Raw genomic sequence first — 24,114 nt, 5'->3', positions numbered from 1 at the left:
AAGCAGCCGTTTGTTTGTCGTGCATTTCCTGGTTGCCATAACGACAGTCAAGATGGCAGCGATGGCGACAGGAGACGAGCATGCTGCCTCAGAAGTTTTGAGAGGACTCGCCCGACACTTAAACTGTCTAAACGAGGACAATAAGGCTACGAGAAAGAGGGCTCTTGAGCAAATCAAGAAAGAAACTGTAGATAAAGGACTTTCCAGCAGCGTCTTACAGGAGGTTTTCTCTGTCCTCCTCAAGCCTCTCCTCAGATGCCTGTCAGATCCGATGGAAAGATGCAGAGAAACCGCAATAGCGGTGATAACAGAGTTTATTCGTTGTGTCCCCAAACCGGAGGAGTCGCTTCCTTATCTCATGCCCTGCCTAGCGCAGAGGCTTGGGGAGAAAGAGATCCTGGAGCCGGCGGAGGAGCTTCGGCTGTTGGCCGTTGAGATGCTGAGTCTGACAATGGAGGTGTGCGGGAAGCATTTAGCGCCGTATTTGAACGAAATGATCAACATACTGCAGAGAACCATCGTCGACCCTTTCCCAGATGTCAAAAGAGAAAGCTGCAGCTGCACAGTAAAGTTTTCGAAGTGTGTGCCAGGTTGGTGAAGGGTTTTCTGTTGTTGATGAAGTCGGTTGCCATGGTTTCGAGGCACGCAGACACCGTCTAAAATAAAAGCTTGAACTCTAGTTATCATTAGAATCCACTGGCCTTCCATTGCTCCTCAATGTGAAAAAAGAAAGAAAAAAACTTTAGCGATTAACCTGTCGGTTGATTTTTCAGTTAATCATTCAGTCTAGTGGTCCTCAACTCTTTCGTTTTGTGTGACCCGGCTTGACAAATATCAAAAACAATCAACTTCAGACTTGTCACCAGTACAAAATGTCTATATGAATTACGCAAGGTCAGTCAATTTGTCTTGTATGGATCATTTATAAATTGCCAAACGAGTTAAAGTTATCCATTAATTCCCAAGTAAAAAGGAGGAAAGTCTTGCAACCCCTCAGGTGGACTGTGTTACTGTTTTAGTCTGTACATTTTCTGTCAATTATTCAAATTACGATTACGAATTCGAGGTCTCGATTTGATTACCAATCGATTATAGGACTGAGTTTCCATTTGACAACAATAACCCAAAATACACCATAAACGTATTTCACCATTAAAAACAAAATCAGCTACTGAATTACTCAACTTCTCTTCTATTGAGAAACATCTCAAAGCAACTTCAAATTATTTTTTTAAAACTCGTTTTAGATGTTTTGTTGTCACCTCGTGTAGAGTACCTTGATTCGGTGGAATGACAGGCTTCAGGCGGTTGTCTTTAGCCTACGCGGCCTCCTCTGGATGGAAGCGCGACATGTGAGCCCCTCATCCATCCATCCGTTTCTATAGCGCTTGATCCGTCAGGGCCGCGGCGGAGCTGAAGCCTATCCCCGCTGACTACGGGCGAGATGTGGGGTACACCCTGGGGTGGTCGCCAGTCAAGCGCAGGGCCGACATGCAGAGACAGAAAACGCACACACTCACCTAGGGGCAATGTAAAAATAGCCGCTTAACTTAATGTGCATGTTTTTGGGATTGTGGGAGGAAGCCGGAGTACTCGCAGAAAACCCACGCAGGCACAGGGAGAACACGCAAACTCCGCGCATAAGAGCTCAGACCGGGGTTCGAACCTGGAGCCATCGTGTTGCTAGTATTACCACAGTACTTTAGCTTAGTGCGACAAAGTTTGCAGACAACATACGTCCTGTCGACGTGTTTAAAACTCCTGCCATGAAAACCAAGGCCCACATGGAGATGGATGGAGTGGTTGCTTGTCGGTTAATGTTTTTTCTTCGTCCATGCCACGCGCCTGTCGCCTCGCTAGCGTGGTAAGCTCGCTCGCTGGCTCTGCTACAGGGCGTTTTCTTATGACTGTTAGTCGCCAGCTCCGCCTTGCGGTTAAATCCTGTATGACAGCCAGTAACTGGAGGAGTCACTGCAGTGTATTACAAAAAAATAAAAAATAAAAATAAAGAAAATCGATCTTTGGAAATTTAATAATCAACTCATAATCGTCCATAATATAATCGCGATTAATCAATAAAACACAAAAAAACGATTTTTTTTTTCACCACCCCTACCCTTTATTATTCTTTATGGTCTTCATGGACAGTCATATAAATTCACAAACTTTGAGTTCTTTATTTCAGATGGTGTCAGAAGACACACTGTTGTCAAACAAAAAATAAGTAATCAGTACAGGACTATAATGCAGCCTTTGAAATCACAAAAACTAAACAATATCCTATTGCTCTATAGCATATTAGTGCTATAGAAATGTTTCAAACAAGTGGACTGAATTGGATTTCACCTGTTTCTCCTCAGAGCATTTCCACATGCAGGCTGAGAGTCTGGTCAAGCCTCTCATGCAGACAATTGCTCATCAGCACTCCCGAGTACGAGTGTCTGTCATCGAAGCCACTGGGGCAGTCATTCAGCATGGCACTGGAAAAAACGTGGATGACGTACTCTCTCACCTGGCACAGAGACTGTTCGACGACTCACCACAGGTTCAGTTGTGGCTAATAATCCACTGATAGAACTCACACTGTATGTCCTTACATGTACAGCTTATTGAGTTATTCACCCTTAGGGCTCACGCTCATATTCAGCATCAAAGCTTGCCATCTTGGGTGTGAGAAAACCAATGCTTTACCTTCTCAGTGAAACATGCATATGTTAAATTTTTGCTCTTGCTCTCTTGTGGTCCAGGTGAGAAAAGCTGTGACTGCAGTTGTTGGCAATTGGCTACTTCACATGAGAGACAGATACTCTTATTTCCACAAACTCATCCCACTCCTGCTGAGCAGCGTCAATGACGAGATCCCAGAAATAAGGTAATATACTGGATACTGTCTTATAGTCCCCTTTACTTCATTATATATCATGCCACACTAATATGTCAAACTATTCTTCAGGTTCAGGTCAGGGGGAGTTTGATCATCTACATATCTATAACATATGGTCACAGAATACAGAGCATAAAATTGACAACAGTGACAATGTTGATGTTTGGGAAGATACTGTATGTTTCCGCTCCCCTCCTGCAGACTTCTAGCAGCTGATTTATGGAGACAGGTCGGCGCACAGTGGGAGAAGGAGAATGAGGATGACATCAAGGACAAGATGGACTTTCTCCTCAGCCCGCCCCCCTTCTACCCACCAGGAGGTCAGTCACAGCTGGCAAAGCATCAGCTTCTTTCCTGCTTTCTTCCATTTTTAATTTAGATAGGCAAACATATAGGTAATTTGGTAGAGAGATGGATAGAATCCACGCTTAACGGAGTGAATGATGAAGAGCTCTGACTTTCAACAGCAGCCCTGTTACTTAGATTTTACATTTGCATATTCACTCACATATAGTTCTAAGAGTTGTTCTTATTTTTTGTGATCTACAGGTATTTACCAAAAAGGTAAATGGCTTATCCTCCTAAGTTATTTGATCTGGCTATCACACTGTAAACTGGGTCAGTTGCAGAGAGAGGATCAGTGCCATCAAACTCTATTCCATGTGCTTGGAGAAACAGGGGAGCAGACAGTTTCCTCAGCAAGTTTGGAGCAGACTTGCTTTAAAAAGGAAGTAATTTCCCAACCTGAGCATCATATACAAATGCTACAAAAGTCATGGCTGTTTGTGGCTGTTTTTTACACACACATACATACAATGGCTTCCAAAAGATTTTTGAACCCCACTGTATGCACCCCTGCAGGAGAGCTAAGAGAGTGCAGGATGAGGCAGTAGCTTTGAGAGATTCCTCTTGCTCTTGTTTGCATCCATTGTTGCCATTTTTCAACACAGCAGTGAGGAAAAAAATAAATGCCGATCCTGTGTGACGGAAGGACTTAACTGTCCAGACAGACGCAAGCACGGAAATCCTTGTGATCCAGCTTAAGATCAGACTAGAAGCTCAGACTTTCTTACATCCTGTAAGATGATATTTTTGACTGTTTGAGTTGAAGGATTTTTAATTTATGTGAAATCTAAGGTTGAAACAGTGTTTGAATTCCAGTGTCAGAACAAAGCTACGTGTCCAGGTGCATCGGCTTCACTGGTCTCTCCCCATGCATAATAAAATACCTGTTGCACCAGTTAAATTCAAATGTAAATTTTGAATGTAAATGTAATCACCTACACCTTGCTGCATTAAATCTTCCTCTTTTTATTATAGCTGTCCAAGGTTATTACATACTGTAAAAAATGATGCTTCATATGTTAGCTTAGTTTTCAGGGCAGGCACTGGCTTGGAAAGATAAGTGTCTGCCTTGGGGCTGGGAATGAGTGTGAACCTGAACATGGTCACCACAGCTTGCCTGTGGGGCCAGGCTAGGTGTGTGTGTGTGTCTATGTGTCTGTGTGTGTGTCTCAGCATTTTGGTTAAAGTTCATATATGTGTCCCACAACTAAACATGTGACAATGTGGATGAATACAGGCTGTGACTGGGGAAAGGGAAGGAAAGGAAAGGAAGAGGCTCTCTCTTGTCCTCTTTGTCTTTCTCTTTCTTGCCATCATAAATCTGCCAGGACTCCCAGAGTGAAGAGGTCACTGTCAGACAGTGAGAGACGACCATAAAGGGGCTTGTTTTGTCTTGTCCTAGTGTGTTTCTCTGATTTATCTCTGTCTTCCTTTAGTCCCCGCTTCCTCTCTCATTAGTGTGCCTTTTAGGAGAGGAAGAATAAGGTGGGACAGGGAAAGAAAGAGAGAGAAAGAGGAGGGAAAGAGGGAGTCAAGATTTCAAATGTCGTTTGAGAATGCGTTTCACTTGCTCTGACAAGTTCCTTGTGGGGAAATCTTAATCGTAAGAAGGTATAGGTAGAAAATGCGATGATCATGAGTGCAGTCAGCAGACATTTGAAAACGTGAATCAGTGATATTTATCATAAATGCTGTTTCTGCTGTGTTCCGATAGTTTATTACAATATAGAGTTCCCATAAAACACAGATAAATCAACCACGTACTAGCGATGCAAGCCAGAAAATAAATTGCATTTTGAGGTTTCATAAAATTTAACGAAAACCAATGACTTTCAAATTTCTTGACAATTGTTCACAGTCATTCTGGAAAACAATGTAATTCACCTACTAAAGTTGAAGTAGATGAAGCAGAGAGAGAGAGTTCTTAAAATCGAATCGAATAAAATAAAATAAAATAATAAAATCTAAGAGTGGAAGAGTATGCAAAGTTAAATATTCTACATTTTCTTCTCCAGTGGAGCGTCCAGGGCTGGGCTGCAGAGAGTTGGTGATTAGAAACCTGGGCAGACTGGTGCCAGCCATCACCCACGATGTAACCGACTGGTTGGCACCCACGCGGGTCAGGACCTCTCAGTTGCTCTCGGTGCTGCTGCTCCACGCCGAGGACCACAGCACCCAGCATCTGCAGCCTCTCCTGGCCACCCTCTACCGGGCCTGCACCGACACAGAGAGGGACGTGGTCAACAATGTGGGTTTGAGGAGAGGATGTAGAGAGTGTGTGACCTTCAGTTTTAAAAAGTAAAGAAAATGTAAATGTGGTATGCGTGGTGCACAGTAAGAAATGTCTGGATGATTTCAGGACACATCTGTTGAGCTTTGAGTCAGCAATTCTAGTGGCATGTCTCACTGTTTTCATTTTACAGTGGACCAAGCAGGGCTCAAGGACTTGGGAAGCACCTGTTTACGTAGCAGGATTGTGTAGTTCTTTGATGTGAGGCAGATTAAAAGCGGACTTCCTCTTGCTCTTGTCCAACTTTACACTCCCTCATGTCTCTCTTCACTCTCTTCCTTTCTCTCTCTCTCCTTACTTACATTTAGTGCCTGGCAGCGGCTAAACTGTTGGGGACCTTTGTCCCTCCTGATGTCTTCCTCAAGCTGCTGCTGGACCACGTGACAACCCCCTACTCTTGCTCCCACCCCTGGGCTCCCCTCATGGTGCTTGCTGCGGTGCTGGGTGGTTGCTCCAAACCCCTCCTTAAACCACATCTCGAACAGATCGCCAACACACTGGCCCAACCCGACGTCTGCCAGGAATATCAACAGGTCAGCAGAGGGAAGCTTGGGTTTGGTTGTGGTTGACCTGTTTTTAGCTTATTTACCTGTGAATGACAGTCCTTTGCCAGTATCTACCTCATTCACACCCAGTACAACCACATCCTTCTACTGTTGTTAACTTAGTAGCTTCAGTGGAGTACTTGTACATCTGAAGTTTACTGTGGAAGGGGAAAGAGTTGCTGTTTAAAATATTAAAGCATTAAAGCCAGGCTTGTTTTGATGACAGGTTTGCCAGGTTTTCTCAGCCCTCATTGGTTGCCCCCCCTCCCATCTGTGTGCAGCAGCTGTTTCTCCTCCAGTCCTGTTAGGTGATCTTGGCAGTGTCATAGAAGGTCGTTTTCTACTCTCTCTGTGTACCTTAGTGCTCTTATTTTTGGCAGTGACAGTGCAGCAAAACTGTATATTTCTTGCCTAATTTGTCCCTTATGGAAATAGGTTTCGTGATAAGATGCCACATCTCTTAAAAGGGCTTTAGTTGAAGAGTTTTCAAGAGTTTTCAATAGCACTACTGTACACAGTGAGTTCAGTGAGTTCGCTGTTGAGTAATTCTCCAAAATGCCGACCCTGCTGAAGTGACAGTCCGGCCACATGGTGTTTTTCAAATCTAACATTTCAAGTCTATGATCAAAGCCTCTCTGCTCACACGCAACTGTGAAATGTGCTCCCACAACGTTGAATGCTTCTTTATTTATTTATTTTATTTTATTTTATTTTTTTACATTGCAGAAGAAATGACTAAAATGCCTTTGTAGTTTCTCTGCAAACAACAGTCTGCCAGTGGAAAAATCCCATTGAGCCCGATGCAGACTCTTCCCCACTTCCTTTCCTCTTGCACCAAATATGTTTCCCTTTCAGAATCAAAATAACAGTTGTCTGGCAGAGAGCTATTTTCTGATCCTGCCGCACTACTGACTCACCTATACCCATGACCCCCCCCTCCCAATGAGGCCAGCAAGAATTTCCTCCCTGGGATAATAATAACAAAAATCCACTAATTTCACGTGACCCCTGCATGGCTGCTCTGACCCCTCTGTGCAGACAAGGCAGTGCTTAGTCTTTGTCCTTTTTTTATTGCCATGTGTAAGGTCTCAGCACCGGACTGTGGTTCAGCCATGCCATTGAAAGAATCCCTGAAATTTCAAAGCCTTCCTGGTCAAGGCCAGTGATAAATGGGGAGGGAAGCTGACCCCCTTCTGTCCTCCCTCATCGCTATCCAGCAGGGTCAACCAGAGAAAGAACTAACAGGACGGGATGGTCACACGTTGTCGCACAGATGGAGGCAGACCTCTGCTTCCTCTCTGTCTGTTTCTCCATCTATCTCCCTCTGTCATTCTCTCTGTCTCTGTTTCTGAGGGCAAAACATAGGGCGTTGTGATTCAAGAGCTCACCCAGACACAGCACCTGCAACATTCTTCGACAACAGACAGGGTTCATAGCAGGGAGCAGGGCCAGATCACTGTGTCGCTGTAAATAACACCACTGGAGACAGGAGCACCTGCATCCCTCTTTCTCTCTGTGGTGAAATGCTGACCCAGAGCTTTGTGTTCTTATCGCACAGTTGTTCAATCCAAAGTGTTGGTTAGTTTTCAGATACTTCACATGGGGCTCTTTTACTTGTATTTGATAGTGGTTTAATTATCTGCAGAAACCCGAATAGTGAAGACATACAAATAGCAGACTCAGTAACCTTTTAATTTAATTTTACTTTTTTAAAATAAGGCATCACAACAACTTTAAAAGTATGTGCTTGGATCCAGCTCGAGAGAGTTATTTGCCACTTCAACCAGAGGCAGAGAAAGAGAAAAAAGTGAAGTTTGACTTGGACAAAATGAAGCCTGTTAAGAAATGAAATATAAATAATCTTCAAAGTGAACAGAGGCAGGGGGAACTGTGAGACTCAGTGGGGCGTTCAGGGAACAAGCTGAAGATTTGGAAGCTGATATATGATGCTTCTGCACGATTTAACCTCACTGACTCTTTCAAGTCCCTGTTTTCTTTTCTTTATTTCAGTTGGGAAAAAGACAGCTTACAAAAATAAATGACAGATGCTCGGCAAAAAATAAAAATATTGGTTATAAATTGAAGATGATGTCAAGGGCCTGAGGAAAAATGAAAGGCAAGCCAGTGGTTAGAGAAGCCACTGTCTTCTGAGGTACCCTGTGTAGTTTATACAGGGGTGTTTGCTTATGAATCACATATGGGCTTCTTTTTAAAGGGGTATTCCACAGAGGATTAACAAACCCCCACCATCACACACACACGCCTTACACAGCGTCGCTGTGTTGTGAGCTGCCATGGTGACACAGGCATCCTAATATCTGCGGGGCTGATATAAATGAGTAAAGATAGTGGTGAGAAAGAGGAAGAATGGCATAAAGATGGAGCTTGACAGTTAACTAGCAGGCATATTTACAGCCAGGCTTGTTAACAGTCATCATGCTGTCTTGGTGAAACTCTGTAAAAAGGGTCTGACCTACAGTAGCCCAGAAAAAGAGATCAGCAGGAGAGTGGTAAGGAAAGAAGGCTCCGTCTCTTTTCATTTGGTCTGCATATGGACAAACTTCACAATATCACAACGGCCGGTATTCTGCTGAATACGCAAACACAGCTCCATACATCAGCATGTCTCCTGCATGCCTGCCCTTTGTCATGAATGACAGCTGCATACTGCTCACTGCTCTATTGAACGACAGATGAAAAAAGGCAGGAGAGCAAACTTTACCTATCTGCAAGGGGTCGGCATCACATCCACTGCCAGTGTTTGTTTTCCTGTTGCCTTAGCAACATCAGTAGCCGGGGGGTGGGGGGGGGGCTCCCCACTGGATAGGAACCTATTGCCTGCAATGGCTCCTTAAAGTGGAGTCACACGCGTGTGTGTGTGTAATTGATGTATCCAGTGGTGGACTGATTCACACACACTGTGTAATGAGGCCCCTGGAGCGTGCCCAAGCCATTGAAACCAGGTGTATCTTGCCTGGCTCCAGGTGTCCACCTAGTCATTACACCGCACCACTTTTTCCGCTCTCCCTCTTCCTCTCTCTCGGCCAGTCCTAATGGTTGTTTTCTGCCCATGTATATTATGTGTGTCCTTATGTATTCTAATGGGTGCGTCTGCCACTGTTTGTTTTTTTCTACGACTGCCTCCTTTGAGCTCCTATGTTGACACAAGTACGGAATGAACACACTGCTGTGAGCCAGCATAAGTATCATGAGTCTTGTCAGCTGAAGGAATGAGGGCAAATCGTGGTTGTTCAGGGCTGATTGGAAGTTTAGTTTAGCCTCTGACTGCCTCAGCAAAATGTGTTTACACACTTAACTAACACCCTGGACTCAAGATACCCGTAACAAGCTTTTTTTTTCCACTGTGTGCTTAACACTCTGTTGCAAAATAAAAACATTTGCTCATGTGTCTCGCAAACTGGAAGTCCCTTAGCTCCCCTTCCTTCTCACAAATCCTGGCTTTTTTAATGCTCTGAGCATCTTTACTTGGCTTAACACTTGTTTTTCTTCCAGACCAAATGCCAAGCTGTGCTGTACAATAGCTACTCAAATTTGGGAAAAGATAGTGCGCCCCCTAGTGACAGAGCTCTGGTTTGTGGTATCTGAGAGGCTATTCTGTTTGAGTGAGGGAGAAAATGTTTAGCTATGGGTGGGTGTACATTTCTTGCTCTCACACACACACACACTACAGCCCCCCAGCCAACCATAATGACAGGCCACGAGAAAACAGGAAAAGAGGCCATGATCCCAGTGATGGCATGGAAATTAGCCTGAGCCTTTGTCTAAACATGAGCTCACCACAACACCGGCTGACAAGTGACAGCAATCTCACACACACGTTCATTCTCTGACATGGAAACAAAGTTCTCATTCTGAGTTATTGTGTCTTATGGATCACTCACAGGTTTTTTTTTTTTCTTTTTTTTTTTTAATGAAATCAAAAAATTCACTTGCCCCAATTAGGAAGCAGTTATTTGGTTAAAAAGTGACATTGCCACTTATAGTTACTGAGGAGTAGGTTAAAGAGATGGTGTGCAGACAGAAAAAGGGAATTGTGAGGACTCAAGTGCTGTGGGGTTCATCGAAAGACACAGTGAACTGACAAACTGAAGCCTTCTCACGGGATTCACATCTGCTACAAACCAGACAAGACAATGTCACAATACTTCTTCCTCTCTCTCTCTCTCTCTCTCTCTCTCTCTCTCTCTCTCTCTCTCTCTCTCTCTCTTTTCTCTCTTTTTCTCTCTTTCCCTCTCTCTTTCCCAGGTTATGTACTTGGAGCAGTTGTTGGCCTGTGTGGATGTGCTGCTGTGTCAGTGTGAGTCAGACTGTGGCTCAGTCAGCTTGCAGCTGCTGCAGGTGCTGGTCACTGTCCAGAGCCTCTCCACTGAAACAACTCTCAGTGAAAAGGTGAGAACACATAAGCTGCAGCAGCATGGAGATACAACCCCATATTCATCCTCTCTGCTGCTCTGCCATTACTTTGATCACCATGGGCAAACCTCTGTGTTACCTCATCTGCGTCATCCTTCAATTCTCCTCTTAACCCTCTTTCTACCTTCAATTTTCTTTTTTCCATCCCTTTTTATTAGAAAGGTAAGCAGGTTTTATGAAGCAAGGGAGCTATTCGAGGAATGTAAGCATTTGTACAGGTTCAAAGTGGGCATGGCTAACAGTATAATTACCCACTTAGCCAAGGGGAGCTGAAATTGCACCTTTGGAGTGGAACTTTAAATCCAGACCTGAGTGAAAGGAGGCGGGTGAAAAATGGAGAAACAGAAAGACAGACAGAAATAGAGGAAAAAAACAGATAGGGAGACATGAGCTGTGTTTCCTAGCAGGTGTGTCATCAGCCTAACCCCATTTGTGGCCCCATAACGCCCCCTCAGGTCACAAAAACAGACTGACATCTAACTAAGAAGCTTTCATGCTGTGGTCAGCCTCCAAATGCAAAGGGGACAAACAAGAACGGTGACAAGTGAAGCCAGTAGTGTCTGAGACCAGTGTGTCGCCTAACTTCTTGTCGCCGTAGGAGGCTAATGACAGGGAGAAGAGCGGGAAGGAATTGGCACCAATGCTTACCAGACACCACATGGGCCACCAGTGTGTGCGTGTGTTTACGTCTGTCTGCATGTGTGTGTATGTTCAGACAGGGAGCAGTGTCAGAGAAGAGATGGGAAGGAATGGATTAAGAAAGAGAGGGAGGGTGAGAATGGCCTTGGGCATTCCCGGATGCAGAGGGAAAAGTCAAACTTGTTTTCCCAGAAAGGGGGCACGTCTTTCCCATCAGTGGACATCTCAGGGTTGTCTAGCTCTCTTCTAAAGAGGCCAGTCTGTGACTCAGACATTGTCTCTGTCCCTGTCCATCCCTTAGGGACTATGAAGGGAACTATGAAGTGCCCTAAAGGTCTGTTACCCTGGCCTAATAATTTACTCTCCTATCTCTCATTCCTGCCCTTTCCTCTCTGCTCAGCTTTATTGGTGTGTGTCTGTGCGTGCATGTGTGTTTCTGTCGGTTCCTGTGCCTTTGTGACATCCTGTGTATCTGTTGGGGTTTTTGTTGCTAAGTGGTTTTATGTGTGAGACCTTGTCATGTCTGCAGTGCTGTTCTTCCCATGGTTTCACGTGATGGTTGTGCACCTCCCATGTGAGCGTGACCTGAAGAATTCCTGAAATGACAAGAAAACAGCTGTAACTGTTCAGCTTGAACAGAATCAGCTCTGTTATCATTTACTCTCGTTGACGCTTCATTTAGTCTTTCTCCAACCCGATATTCTTTGACTTTCTGTATCTATGTCCTTTTTTTTAATCATAAAGACTAAATTCTTTATGATTTCAAGTAAAAATTGAAATTCTACCTGTCTCTCTCTCTCTCGCTCTCTCTCTCTCTCTCTCTCTCTCTCTCTCTCTCTCTCTCTCTCTCTCTCTCTCTCTCTCTCAGGCCTTGGAGAGTGTACAGTGTTTGTGTAAGGTGCAGGACCTGGACTCAGTGATGGATCTTTATAGACAACATATGGGCCAGCTGCTGGACTGGCTGTCTGCCTCTGTCAACACCTGGTCCAGTTACTCCCCACAGAGACTCCAACTGCATATCATAGTCATACAATCAGGTGAGAAGTGAAGCCTGAATGTGCACAAAACGTTGCCAAATTATACCACAGGTGCTGAGGTTTGCATGTGCAGAGACACAATAATGGTCAAAGAAATACAGTGAGGTTTTTTTTTTTTTTTAGAGATTGGCCAGTCAAATTTCTAGTTAATGATGAGAAAATCACTGCATTAGTCATCAATCTGAAAATGCTCTTTGGCTCCATTTCTCCTCAGCATGTTGTTGAGGCTATAATCTTATAATATCTTATAATGTTTTATTAAACATTACTCCATGGTGTGGTTGGTGAAGCCATTCTTTCCTGAACTTGTTCAGACATGTGTTACGTGTTTGTCCTGTCTGCACATGATCCATCACCATGGTACATCTAAACCAGCACCAGAAAAAGAGCAACCCAAAGTCTGCCATGCACAGAAGCCTAAGGTTTATTAAAATTAAAATTAAAAGCAGTTGCACTCACAAAATCAGCAAGAAGCATCCTCCTCATCCGTGTTTTCATATAGTCCCACGCTGCTCCTGTGGTAAACAAAGGTACAAAGACAACAAAAGTTGGACATGTGTGTTAGTGCTGGTTGGACCAAGTGTCAGCGCTACTTGACAGATGTGAGGGCTGTCAGATGTTTAAGGTTAAATTCTGTGAGATTTATTGCTTCATGCACTGGCGGATGTGTGCTGTTCCATTGTGTTGTCCAAAATGCATGCCCTTCAGTGACCCTCACTCAGAAGCATGGTGGAAAACGTTTTCATTATTTTTCGTTACCCAAGCAGAGAGGGTCGTGGTCAGACGCACCCACACAGAAAATAAGAGGGCTGTCATTAGCACCAGTTGGCTTACTGACTTCTGCAAATCCCTGTCTCCCCCTCTGTTCAAGTCAGTCAGTGTGTCTCAGTCTCAGGGGTTAGTCTGTGCTTGTGTGGGTATGGTGCAGTGGGTTAAAAAGCTGTGACCCTAGCTTTAGTGCTGAGACTTCACTTTATTACCTCCCCCCATGCCATATAATCCTCCATCATCAGCAGCTCCCTGTGCCACACTTTCATCTCCATCTCTTTCTCCCTCCCTCCCTCCCCTCTCTTTCTAATTGACTGGGCGATTGGGTACCCCTCTAATCCTCACAATCACTCACACACACACACACTCACACACACTCCCACGGCTAACTGACCAGTCCATTCTTAGTCCACTCAGTGATCCCCGTGCAGGTCACTACATCAAACAGCACCACAGCCGCCTGCTCTTGACCTTCCCCTGGATCAAGGCCACTTTGAAGCTCAGTGTGTGTGTCAGCATGTGTGTCTGTGTGTGTTTTATTTGCGCATGTTGAATTCAGCTCTAAGTCTGCCTAGGTTTTATTCCTGCAGATGTGATCTATGGTCTATTAACACGACCCAAGGACTTTATTACTGGCAGCAAAACAGACAGCGTGTGGCCATTTTGTTTGATGTGCACATGATTCAGGGAGATCAGCCCTCTGCTGAACAATTGACGGTAGTTCATATGACAACTGAGAATTGGTCATTTTGCTTGCTCATCAGCCCTTCTCACACTCCATCTGTGTTTGCTGGAGACAGAAAAAATTACTGCCCTCTCATATCCTCCTCACAGTCTTTTGTTCTTCAGCTGGTGTGAGAATGTCTGATCCTTTGTGTGCAGGCTGGCACAGTCTCCCTCCCTCTCTCTCTCTATGGTGGGTATTAGTGCCTTGCTCAAAGACGGATGCATGTTCACAGTCTTTGTGAGCAGTGTTTGCGTATTAGTGCAGTGAAATCTCCTATTGCTGCCTTGTCATATCCATAGTCACTGTGAGACAACCTGCAGACGTCTCCTCTAACACCCCTGATTAAATGACACACCCTTTGATTCACACATTCCCACTGGATGAAGTAGGTCTCTCTTTCCTCTCTCACTCTCTCTGTTTTCCCATATCTCTTAATGACGTTGGCCACCACCCTCGGGCAGTTGCAGGATTTCCCCTGTCTCCTCTCACGTCTGTACAATTGAGTCCAAACAGAGCATGGACACTTATCACTCGTTACACACACACACAGATTGCTATATATAGCTCTGTAAACATGCAGTCAGACTGTTGGTGGGTGTGTGTGTGGGCATCAGTGTAACTGGGAATACTTGCGCTGTAAGTTTCTCATTTTCCTGTAATAGGAACTTACAGAAATGCTCTGTCACACAAAGACCTTTTTATGTCTCATTTCCTCAGTGCTCTGTGTCACTGTCTCACCAGTTCAATAAGGTCTCAATAACACAAGCCGTCTGGTCAGTGCTTCACACAAAAAAGGTCCTAAGTGTGTGTGGACTTCTTTGTCACTCGACAGTTGGTCCTGACAAAGAAAGAAATTAAGGCGCAATAAAAGGCGTCTTCTCTCTTGAAAAACACAGTAAGGTTTTTAAGGATAGGTTTAGTATTTAATGGTTAGGCTGAAAATGAGTAGTTACAGAATGAATTGAAGCCAGTTGACTGTTGATTTGAGCAGGGAGAGCGTAGTTTAAATATAGAATTCAGGTTCCAACTCTTACAAAGTGATACCAAAGATCCAAAGCTGCTTTGTGGAGCTGGGAACTCATTAGGTTCAATAAGCTATCACAATAGTATCATAACAAGCATGCGTGTATGTGTGTGTGTGTGTGTGCGTTCATGTGTGTACGTACAGGTCCAGTGATGGGAGAGTTTTTGAGCCAGTTGATGCCCCTGCTTCGGTGCTGCCTCCAACCAGACAAAGACCCAGAGATGAGACTGAGCGTCTTCACCATGCTCGCAAAGTTGCTACTGGATGCAGCCAACACACTGGATTCCCAGGGGTGAGAGAGACACACACACACACACATTCACATAGGAATACACACAGAGCAAGGTAGCTTATGAAACAAATTAAGACAGGAAATGTTTCTTTAGTAGTTTAGTAAGAATCCCACGTGTTTTGCACTGAACAAAGACATACACAACATGCTGAATCGCAGGTTAATTTTCCACCCTCTCATCACTGCATGATGTTACACTCAGTTGTTTGGGTTTGTCTAGTCTGAGTTTTCCAAGTCATCATTATTATCACAGCTTGTGATTTCTTTAGGCTTTGCTGCACATTAACCTGCAAATTAGTGCCGCACCCACAAGGGACCATAATTAGAAACACACACAATGGTGTATTTCCACAAGGCCATTAAAACCCTCTCAGCTTCTTTTGGACCTGAGGTTTATTCAGGCAGTCATGTGGTCGATGATAGGGTTACATTCAGGCGTGATACAGTTAACGGTAATCCAAAAATGACTGTAGGGAGTCGTAGAGTGTAAGGGGTCCCACTAGACTTGAAATAGTCTCTTAGGGAATATCATATAGAGTACCTCAAATTAACCTCCCAGCATGCCTGAGGAAGACAACGGCACATGCTGTCTGAATCTCTCGTCAGTAATTTAAATGATTATTGCCTGAGGTGGGATAGCAGGGATGTCTGACACCCAGAGAGGAGCTCCTGTTTGTAGTTTCTTCCTCTCTGTGGTGCCCCCCCCCCCCCTCGCTCCACCCTCCAGGGTCCGCTCCGAGTCCTCAGCTGTGCAGCCTTCAGACCAGGCTCTGAGCTCTAATCTGAGGGAATGCATTAAGCCTGAGGCCCATCCCGGGTTCCAGTGATCACAGCAGCTGCTCCTGTCGATCAGAAAGACAAACCTTGTTCATGGGGTTGCCATAGAGACATCTGTGCAGTGTGTCACTAACCCTAACCCCGCAGCCAAAGGGTCTCTACAGGTCGGCAGGCATTTTCATTGGATAATACGCAAGGATAAACTGCTAATCTTTGAATGGGAAGATGATGAAAGTGCCTTTGGCCTGAACCTGGCAACAGTGTAAAGAATACAAGACAAACTAATGTCCCTGTCAGCGAAATTATGTTGCATAAACAACAGGAAGTGTTCGTAAGCCAAAATATTCTGCCACCTTTGCCAAAAACGTAGAAACTGGAACTTTGCTTTCAGCTTTCATCAGATTATTTTATCTATAAATGTGCATGTTAGACAAAAGAAGCCTGTGTCTCTTCCCCACTCACAGCGTGGCCACCTGTGCTGCAAACTGCGTCTCTCATTCCTGAGCTGTATCTCTGGTAATCACAGAACCATCAGGAGACAGAAATCATGTTACACCTTCAAAAGGTTTCGAACAAATGCTTAACTTACACTATGTGGGGCTGTGCGGTCTGCCATAATATTTCCATTCATACTCATCTCATCTCTTCATTCATGATTTATGGCCTGATCCTTTGCTCAGCAGATTGTGGCCCACACACACATGCTATATGTCATCAAGAGGACAATGATAGTCATAAAGAAAACCTCTTCTCTTTGTACTACAACCAAAATGACATAATGACAGCTCCACTACAGAACAAGCAGAGAGGGAAAGTATGTTTGTGTGCATGTTAGTGCCTTTCATCCACACACACACACACACACACACACACACATAATGTTTTTGTTTCATGTGGATTTGTGAACTGTGATTAAAAAGCTGGATGTGACATTTAATTGAATGTGATGTGTGAGAAATGAAAGTTCATTCTTTTTTTCCCTGGATGTGGCAGGCCAAACTCATGCGCCACATACAAGTGAGATAAAAGTGTGCGTTTTCATGCATGTGTGAACGTCAAAAGGCATCTGGCTTTAGTCTTAATTTCAGCTCTCAAGACATAAAGACGTGGAACAACAATAAAAAAACTTCTGCTCTGGGTGGGATCTTCCTCTAATTCCAAATGCGGTTTGCCCTCTTTCAGGAATTTTCTAGGTTCTACAGATTTTCTTTAACACCTATCATTAATAACATGAAACAAGAGAAAATGAAAAAGCAGTTAAATATATTCCAGTATTATGCAAAACATGAGACCAATTTCATCAAACATAAACTTAAGAAAAAACTAATTTAATTTGAATCTGTTTTTTTGACAACATAATTAGGTAGAACAAGTACATGATAAATCATAAAATGATTTATCATTTTTCTGAAATCTGATATTATTGAATTATGTCCCAGTCCTGCTTGATGACAGACAGAGTTGCTTGAGAGAAAGTTGTTTGCTCTGCAGCTGCTTTGTGAGCATCACAGGAGCACAGACAGCTCCACTGTGTAGAGACCCATGAGATGTACAGTCAAAATTCCCTGGCACTTCGTGTGTGTTTGTGTGTGTGTGCGTGCACAGACATCCAAGTGAAAGGTAAAATCCTAGTCTTCTTTCCCTTGGCCAACTTCCCTGTAATGTGGAAATATGTCTTTCCATCTTCTGGCGTCATTCATGATGAGCTTTCAACACCTCACATGTCTCAAGATGAAGAGACTGAGCTAACACAGCAGCTCGCTCTGCCTGATCGGTGTTAGTGGCACACAGTCTCCCCCTGCTGGCACTGAGATGTTACAGCGCACTTTATCAAATAACATGACAAGTTTATTGTGACACCAGCTGAACAGGCAGACCAGTGCAGACTCTGGTAGCGAGTGAGAAGATGTCAGAGGGCCTAAGCCAGCATGTAAAATGACTTTAGCATAGACACTGTGTTGCAGTTGCTTATGAATTCAATGATCATTATTATCCACTTACCCTCAGAGTGGCTTGGTAGTTGCCACATGAAGCAATAGCAATGCGTTTCTCTGCTCCTGTTGCGTCTCCATAATCTTAATATCTTTATTCTTCCAGGCATTTCTGTGATGAGTCCGAGAGGTTCCTGTGTGACGTCCTGCTTCCTAACCTGGTCTGGCACGCAGGCCGCACTGCTGCTGCCGTCCGCACCTCAGCCCTCAGCTGTCTGTTGGCCCTGCTGCATGGAGGGGCCATCACACCTGGACAAGTACACAGACACACACACACACCAACTCTGCAGAGATGACATCTACAAATACATCTGCATGCACAAAGGCACATGTGACACACTGGTTACATCTATTTCCACCTGTGCAAAAGGGACTCGTAAGCATTGGAAGCAAACACCGGATGTGAACCTCCTCCAGTTGTATGAACTGCCGATCTCCACTCTGCAGAAACGCTTTTTATTGACTCAGCTGTAAAGGAAAAGATGTGGTAGTGCATTCTTCTAATCCATCAGGAGTTGACATTTACTTCAAATTCTCTGTTTTATCCATTTCACAACAAAATAGACTGTCCCTCTTGGCCGTTTAGGAAAATTTATCATCCGCCATCTTTCTCTCCTTGGCTGAAAGAGTTGGCCACAGCAGGTAGCAGGTGTACGTGGGGGCAAGCGGGTTCACATACCTTTGTCCCTGAGGAACAATGCTTGCAGTGTTCTGGGCCCTTGTTATATGTAGGAACTATCACTGGGACATGCCCTTGCACCTGCCTGTCGGAGCATGTGCCCAGTTACAGTATGCTCGCTCACACACACACACACACACATCTGGCTGTGTTTGCCCTTGCGTGTGCTGAGTGACCAGTTGAAACTGGCTGACACACCTCCTCCATTCACACGTCTTTAACTTCGAGGCAAAGCAAACAGCTGGGGGACAATGTGAGCTTGGGTGTGGGTGTGTGGGTGTAGGTGTGTGATCAAACTTTTCCTATCAAATGGCCCCCAAATGTCCTCACAAGAATAGAAAAAACACGTAAAAGTGGTGACTAAAAAAAGACAGTGTTACTATCAGCTCTTGGGTTAGAAATTTGGTTACAGTTCAGATGAAATAAACAGCATGTCCTGACCGGTACAACGTAAGGTTATGTGTGTATTTCCACGGGCAAATCAAACATCCTTTCATTTAGAAGGACATTGTTTCCTCGCTACTCCCTGTGAAAACAATTAACAGCTCCAGTTACACTTGGCATCGTCACATTGTCACTGATGTAATGCCGGATCACTTCTCTGCCAAATTTTCCTCCTCTTTCTGTCTCCTTCCCTCCCTCTCCCCTCGCTCCTTTTCTTTTTTTTTTTTTTTTTTTACTGTTTCGCCTTCGTGGTTTCGATAGCAAACAGACGGGATGACAGAGGTTTTAGCCATCACCTCTTGGCCTTTGGCTCGTGGCTTTCAGCCTCACCTTGTTTGTCCATTTCCTCTGTTTCTCATCTGTTGGTATGATGAAAACACTGGTCTTCACTGGACTTCTGAAGACGGGCTCCATGCCCGTGTGTCTGTACAAACTGATCCGGACCTGATGTTAATCTGCCATGCTTCATGTGATATTTCACTTGGGTTAAAAAAAAAAAAAGAAAAAGACAGAAGTCAGCACATATAATTGAAGAAAAGTGTTTTTGGAAATTAAAGTAAATAGTCCTGACAAGGCAGCCTCAAAGCAGTCACTCCAGGACATTTCAAGTCCACAACTTCTAATAGAGGTGTAGCCTACATTCTTTGCCATTGTGGAAATTTACATGAGAAAGTGACAAACTTTTCTACACATAAACACAGTTTTTAAAATATAATTTGTAAACTACAAACCAGGTTTCTCCTTTAGTGAGGAACTGTATAAAACAGGTCTTGTCATTTAACATTAAAAAGCTGAGGTTGCTTGTCTCTGTCTTTTCTTGGTGCAGCTGCTGTGTCTGGAGGAGAAGCTGAGTCCCCTGGTTTTGTCAGCCCTGGAAGAGGACTCACAGATGGCTAGACTGTTTGCTTGTCGCTCTGTATCTACCATTCTCAGACTCATCGGAACCAGTCTGCACCCAGAGGCCCACAACAAGATGTACCCCGGTAAATAACGAACGTACACACAGAAGTGAATGCACTACACTCTGTCACAGCTCACACTGACGTTCACATGAACGCACAGCAAGTAATTCCCAGTTCTAGCTTTAACTGATGCATGGGGAAACATTTCCTCCACAGAGCTGCTGAAACGCCTGGACGACAGCAGCGAGGAGGTGCGCGGCGTGGCTCTGCAGGCCCTGGGGCAGTGGCTGTCCAGCCTTTCTAAAGACTACAACCCAGAACTCTGCGCTCCTCACCTGCAGCTCCTCTTCCAGCAGCTCCTCCTGCACATGGATGATCCCAATGCCTCGGTGCAGGACCAAGTGCTCGGTGAGACTGGGTGGGGTGTTTGAACCAGCAAGCGCAGACCTGAGGATAGAGTGTTGATAGACAGTTAATGGTGAGGGGAAATGTGCACATGTCCTGATAATGTTCTGCTGAAATGGGTGCAAAAATGAACAATTAGACCGGATCCTTGAAAAAGCAGACAAAAATATTACTGTTTAAAGATTTACCATAACCATAACTCTTTACAACATACAGCAAACTTTTTTCTTGTTGACCTGTAATGAATTTTTGACAGTCCTTGATACCACTGATAAGAATGAAGAAAGAATAATTACAGCATAATAGGATCCATAATGTGAAAAGTTCTCATGTACACATACTCTATCTGACTGATGTGAAATGGACCTTACGGCCAAAATGATCTGATAAACATATTTAGCTGATAGCAAAGATGATAATGGTGAGCGTGAGGCAGTGATGATCTGCAGACCGGCCTGCTGTGTCTGAGACAGCTCATAGAGGGACTACATTATTGTACTGGCACATTGCCAACAGATTCCCCTTCTCCTTATTTCAAAAGCTCTCCATTATCCTTCCTTTCCACGCAATTCATCACCAGGAGCAGCTCAGTTCCCCCTGCCAGAGAAAGCCCTCTCAGGGCTAGGCCTTGAGGTGGCCCTAAAGAGAGAAACACAAGATCCAGATAACGATAAGCAACCACCTGTGTGAGACACTTCACAGGTTAATATGTCCGCCCTAATATCTGTATAAATCCCCCTCCAAATATCTGCTTCTACACCCAGGATCCCACCCTAACAACAGTCCCAACTAATGAAAACCACATGGGAACAACCCCCCCCCCCTTTTTCAGATCTGTCCTCACACCCATCCCGCCTAAATCCCTCCGTCTTTTATCTGCCCGTCTCTCTTCCTCCTCTCATACCCAGTGCTTTATGTGACGGCCTGTAGCTTCACGGCTGTGTTTCATTCATGTGTCAGTGGAAAGTCTGAGTGGGTTCTCCTGAAGTGCGTAACGGAGACCCAGCTCTTCTGGACTTTCACTCTCTCCCACTCTCATGGATGTTAGCTGTCATTACTTCTGACAGGACGCAGGTGAGCACTGATGCCTTAGCCAGCGATGAGGGGCCTCACCACTGGATCTCTCATTTTCATACAGCGAGACAGAGAGGAGAAGACTTTCACACACTCACCACATACAGCAATAGCTTCCATACCGTGAATTCTAGCTCTGCCAGACTGCTTTTGAAAGACTTCCAAGGACGATAAGCATTTTTGTTGTTGCCATTGATTATCGAGTGTCTGTAACCTTGACTGCAGAAGGCAGAGTAACTCATGTAAATCAACTTTATGAACCGGCCTTCGCCCACATACTGTACATCTGTGCATTTTAAGGAATCTCTTTGAAAAACTATACTGTTATACAGTATGTTAAAGTTTGAACATGAAAGGAACAAATTTTGGCCAATTTCTTTGCTGTTTCAAGCTATGGTGGCTGTGCTGCGATGATTTCTCTTTAACTGGCGCTCTGGCAATTTTTTTACGCACCAAAGCTGATACCAGTTAAAGTATCAGTCTGGTCGTAGCCAAAGCCTGACATAGCTTATTCCGCTTGTTATCCAAAGACTATTAAAAAAAACCCATCACTGAGCTACACTGCTGCAATGGGTGACACTGTAGTTTATTCTGAGTTAGTCTCACATACACTGTCCTGCTGCTGTAAATGCTCACGAGACCAAATGCATATTTCCTTATCCTTTACACATAATTGGCTGGCAACAGCCATTTGTGTGAAGGCCGGTTTTTCAAACTGTGATCCCCATGAGATACAATAGACTGGTAGACAGCTCAGAGTCTCTTTGTGAAATGAGATGACCTCATATCTCACTGAGTGATGGTCTGTATCTGACAGCACCCATAACCGCCTGCACCACAAATGTGGAAGCATTCCTCATGGCTCTGTTTAAAGCTTTCTTTTTTCCCCCCCTCCCCGCTCTCTTTCTTCTATCTCTTCTTCTCTTTGTTCCTTTAATAGTTGATCCCATTCTTATGCTTCTTGGATTTCAAACACATATCTGTGAAGTGGCCTGATGCATGCAGCATGTCCCGACAGCATGACGGACAGCAACGCCACCCACCCCCCAAACCCCCACCCATCCCTCCTTCTATCACTCCTTGAGTCCTCCACCCTGATAATCCCACCATCCTGGCAGCACGGCTGCTATCTGCTCAATCACACAGACTGTTGGCACGAGTATAACTCACTTCTCACAAGTCATCATTGTTCTCCTTTAATTCACAGCACCACCCCCCCTCGTCCTCCATCCTAGCTGAGTAGAGTATACACAAAAGCTAAAAATCCCCTCAATCTCCTTGAAGAACAAAGGCAGGTATCAGATGATGAGTTTACATGAGCTAACTCATCCAGAGTGACGGCGTGTCACCACTGGAACAGCACTTTTTCATTGTGGTTTCCGAAGCATTTATCCACTGACAGCAATTTTAAGTAATTCTATATACCCCTGAAAATCAGCAGATGGTGTGGGAACGATGGAGGAGGAAAGGATTTGAAAAGAGAAATATCGCCTCCCAGTGGAAGAAAAGGGCACTTGAATATTTGAGTGGCAGAGCGGATAATATAGTTCATCACTGCCATCTGCTGGTGTTCTGGCCTCTATTCGACACTGACATCAAATCAGTATCTGACTTTACCCCAGGTTAGATTTAGTGAAGTACTGAAGTTTGATTTTCCTGTTCCAGAGTATCTGAAACTAACATGCACAGTGGTTATTCATATGCATTCAGGAATACGTGGAAGATCACATCACATCTACAAGAAGATTTTAAGTCTCACTCAATGGTGGAATATAACTACTACCACATTACTAACATAACTCCAGTACTTAAGAAAAGAACAAGTAACATCAAATACTTCAGCTACTACTTTTTCATGGAAGGTGTTCATTGTTAGGACCTTGAATATTCCCCTGTATTTGACTGTATCCGTCTCATACAATGAGTTACTGACTGACTCCTGTCCGTTTTCTGTCTGTGTGCATGTCCAGAGATCCTGAAGAAAGGCAGCTCGGTCCACCCGGCACTTCTGAAGAGGGAGGTGGAGGCTGTGAGAGACAAACAGCGGAGCCCGCTCTACTGCGACCAGCTGCTCCAGCACATCAGCTCACTGCCCATGGAGTCTACAGGAGACTGTCCTGAGTGACATGAAACACAAACAAAACAAAGACTGTTCAACTTAAAATAAAACTCAGTGTTTATCCAGCTACTGTCCTTAAATTCAGTGGTGTTTTGACTCTTTCAGGGGACTGAATTTGAACTTTTCAGTATGTCCTCTAATGCAGAATGTCTCCTTTGCCATGTGTTCTGGGATCTTTTTTTGTTCTGCATCTGTTGCATTTTATTACTTTGGTTCTGACGTTTGGTTTTAATGAAGACAAATGGATGTTTGATTCCCTGTGGTCGAGTTTACATATTTTAATGAAACCCTCATGAGATCTTTTAGCACATTCCTGTACCCAAACTCTCAACACCCCAGCCTCCAGATGGTGCTGAGTCTTTAGTTGATGAGCTGTCTTCAAAATAAAAGTGTGGGTTATTTTTTAATAAATCTTAATCTTTTAAGTATTGAATGAAGCCATATTTCATTACTGTAATATAATAGAAATAGTCATGGATGGAGGCTGATTACACACATGGCGATGTGTAATTAATTGTGATTTTTGTCTTGAATGAACTGACCGGATGTTTCTGTTTTTTCCACACCTGACATTGATGGTAACAGCAACGCTCCCTCCCCTCCCTTTTCCCATCCATCCTCTGCTCAATCCCGAAGTGAAACTGCTGATTCTCGGTCATCTGTGTGTCATCTCTTCTCTGACCCACCAACATGTAGTCACCGTAGTGCTGAGAGCAGACCTCCATCCACACCATCTTC

At 44.3% G+C, this 24,114-nt stretch overlaps 1 protein-coding gene across 1 annotated transcript; it reads left to right on the top strand.

Annotated features, from left to right (window-relative positions):
- The first annotated feature begins 34 nt into the window (after positions 1-34).
- Positions 35-23,801, top strand: LOC121198635 (dynein assembly factor 5, axonemal-like). The gene is made up of 13 exons (XM_041062899.1): positions 35-590; positions 2,361-2,545; positions 2,748-2,872; positions 3,086-3,204; positions 5,245-5,477; positions 5,828-6,052; positions 10,331-10,474; positions 12,006-12,174; positions 14,838-14,985; positions 17,860-18,010; positions 19,703-19,859; positions 19,995-20,186; positions 23,228-23,801. Exons 1-13 carry the CDS (start codon positions 53-55, stop codon positions 23,380-23,382), a joined length of 2,541 nt encoding a protein of 846 aa, XP_040918833.1. The 5' UTR covers positions 35-52; the 3' UTR covers positions 23,383-23,801.
- Positions 23,802-24,114: the final 313 nt, after the last annotated feature.

The sequence above is a fragment of the Toxotes jaculatrix genome, chromosome 18 (assembly GCF_017976425.1).
Source record: "Toxotes jaculatrix isolate fToxJac2 chromosome 18, fToxJac2.pri, whole genome shotgun sequence".
Classification (NCBI taxonomy): Eukaryota; Metazoa; Chordata; class Actinopteri; family Toxotidae; genus Toxotes; species Toxotes jaculatrix.
This window is presented reverse-complemented; position numbering and strand designations above follow the sequence as displayed.

Bases quoted from the DNA above. Each gene is read 5' to 3' on its own strand.
- LOC121198635 (XM_041062899.1), top strand. From the start codon at position 53: ATGGCAGCGATGGCGACAGGAGACGAGCATGCTGCCTCAGAAGTTTTG. The intron at 591-2,360 runs GTTGGTGAAGGG...GTTTCTCCTCAG, and splicing joins GTTTTCGAAGTGTGTGCCAG to AGCATTTCCACATGCAGGCT. The intron at 2,873-3,085 runs GTAATATACTGG...CCCCTCCTGCAG, and splicing joins GACGAGATCCCAGAAATAAG to ACTTCTAGCAGCTGATTTAT.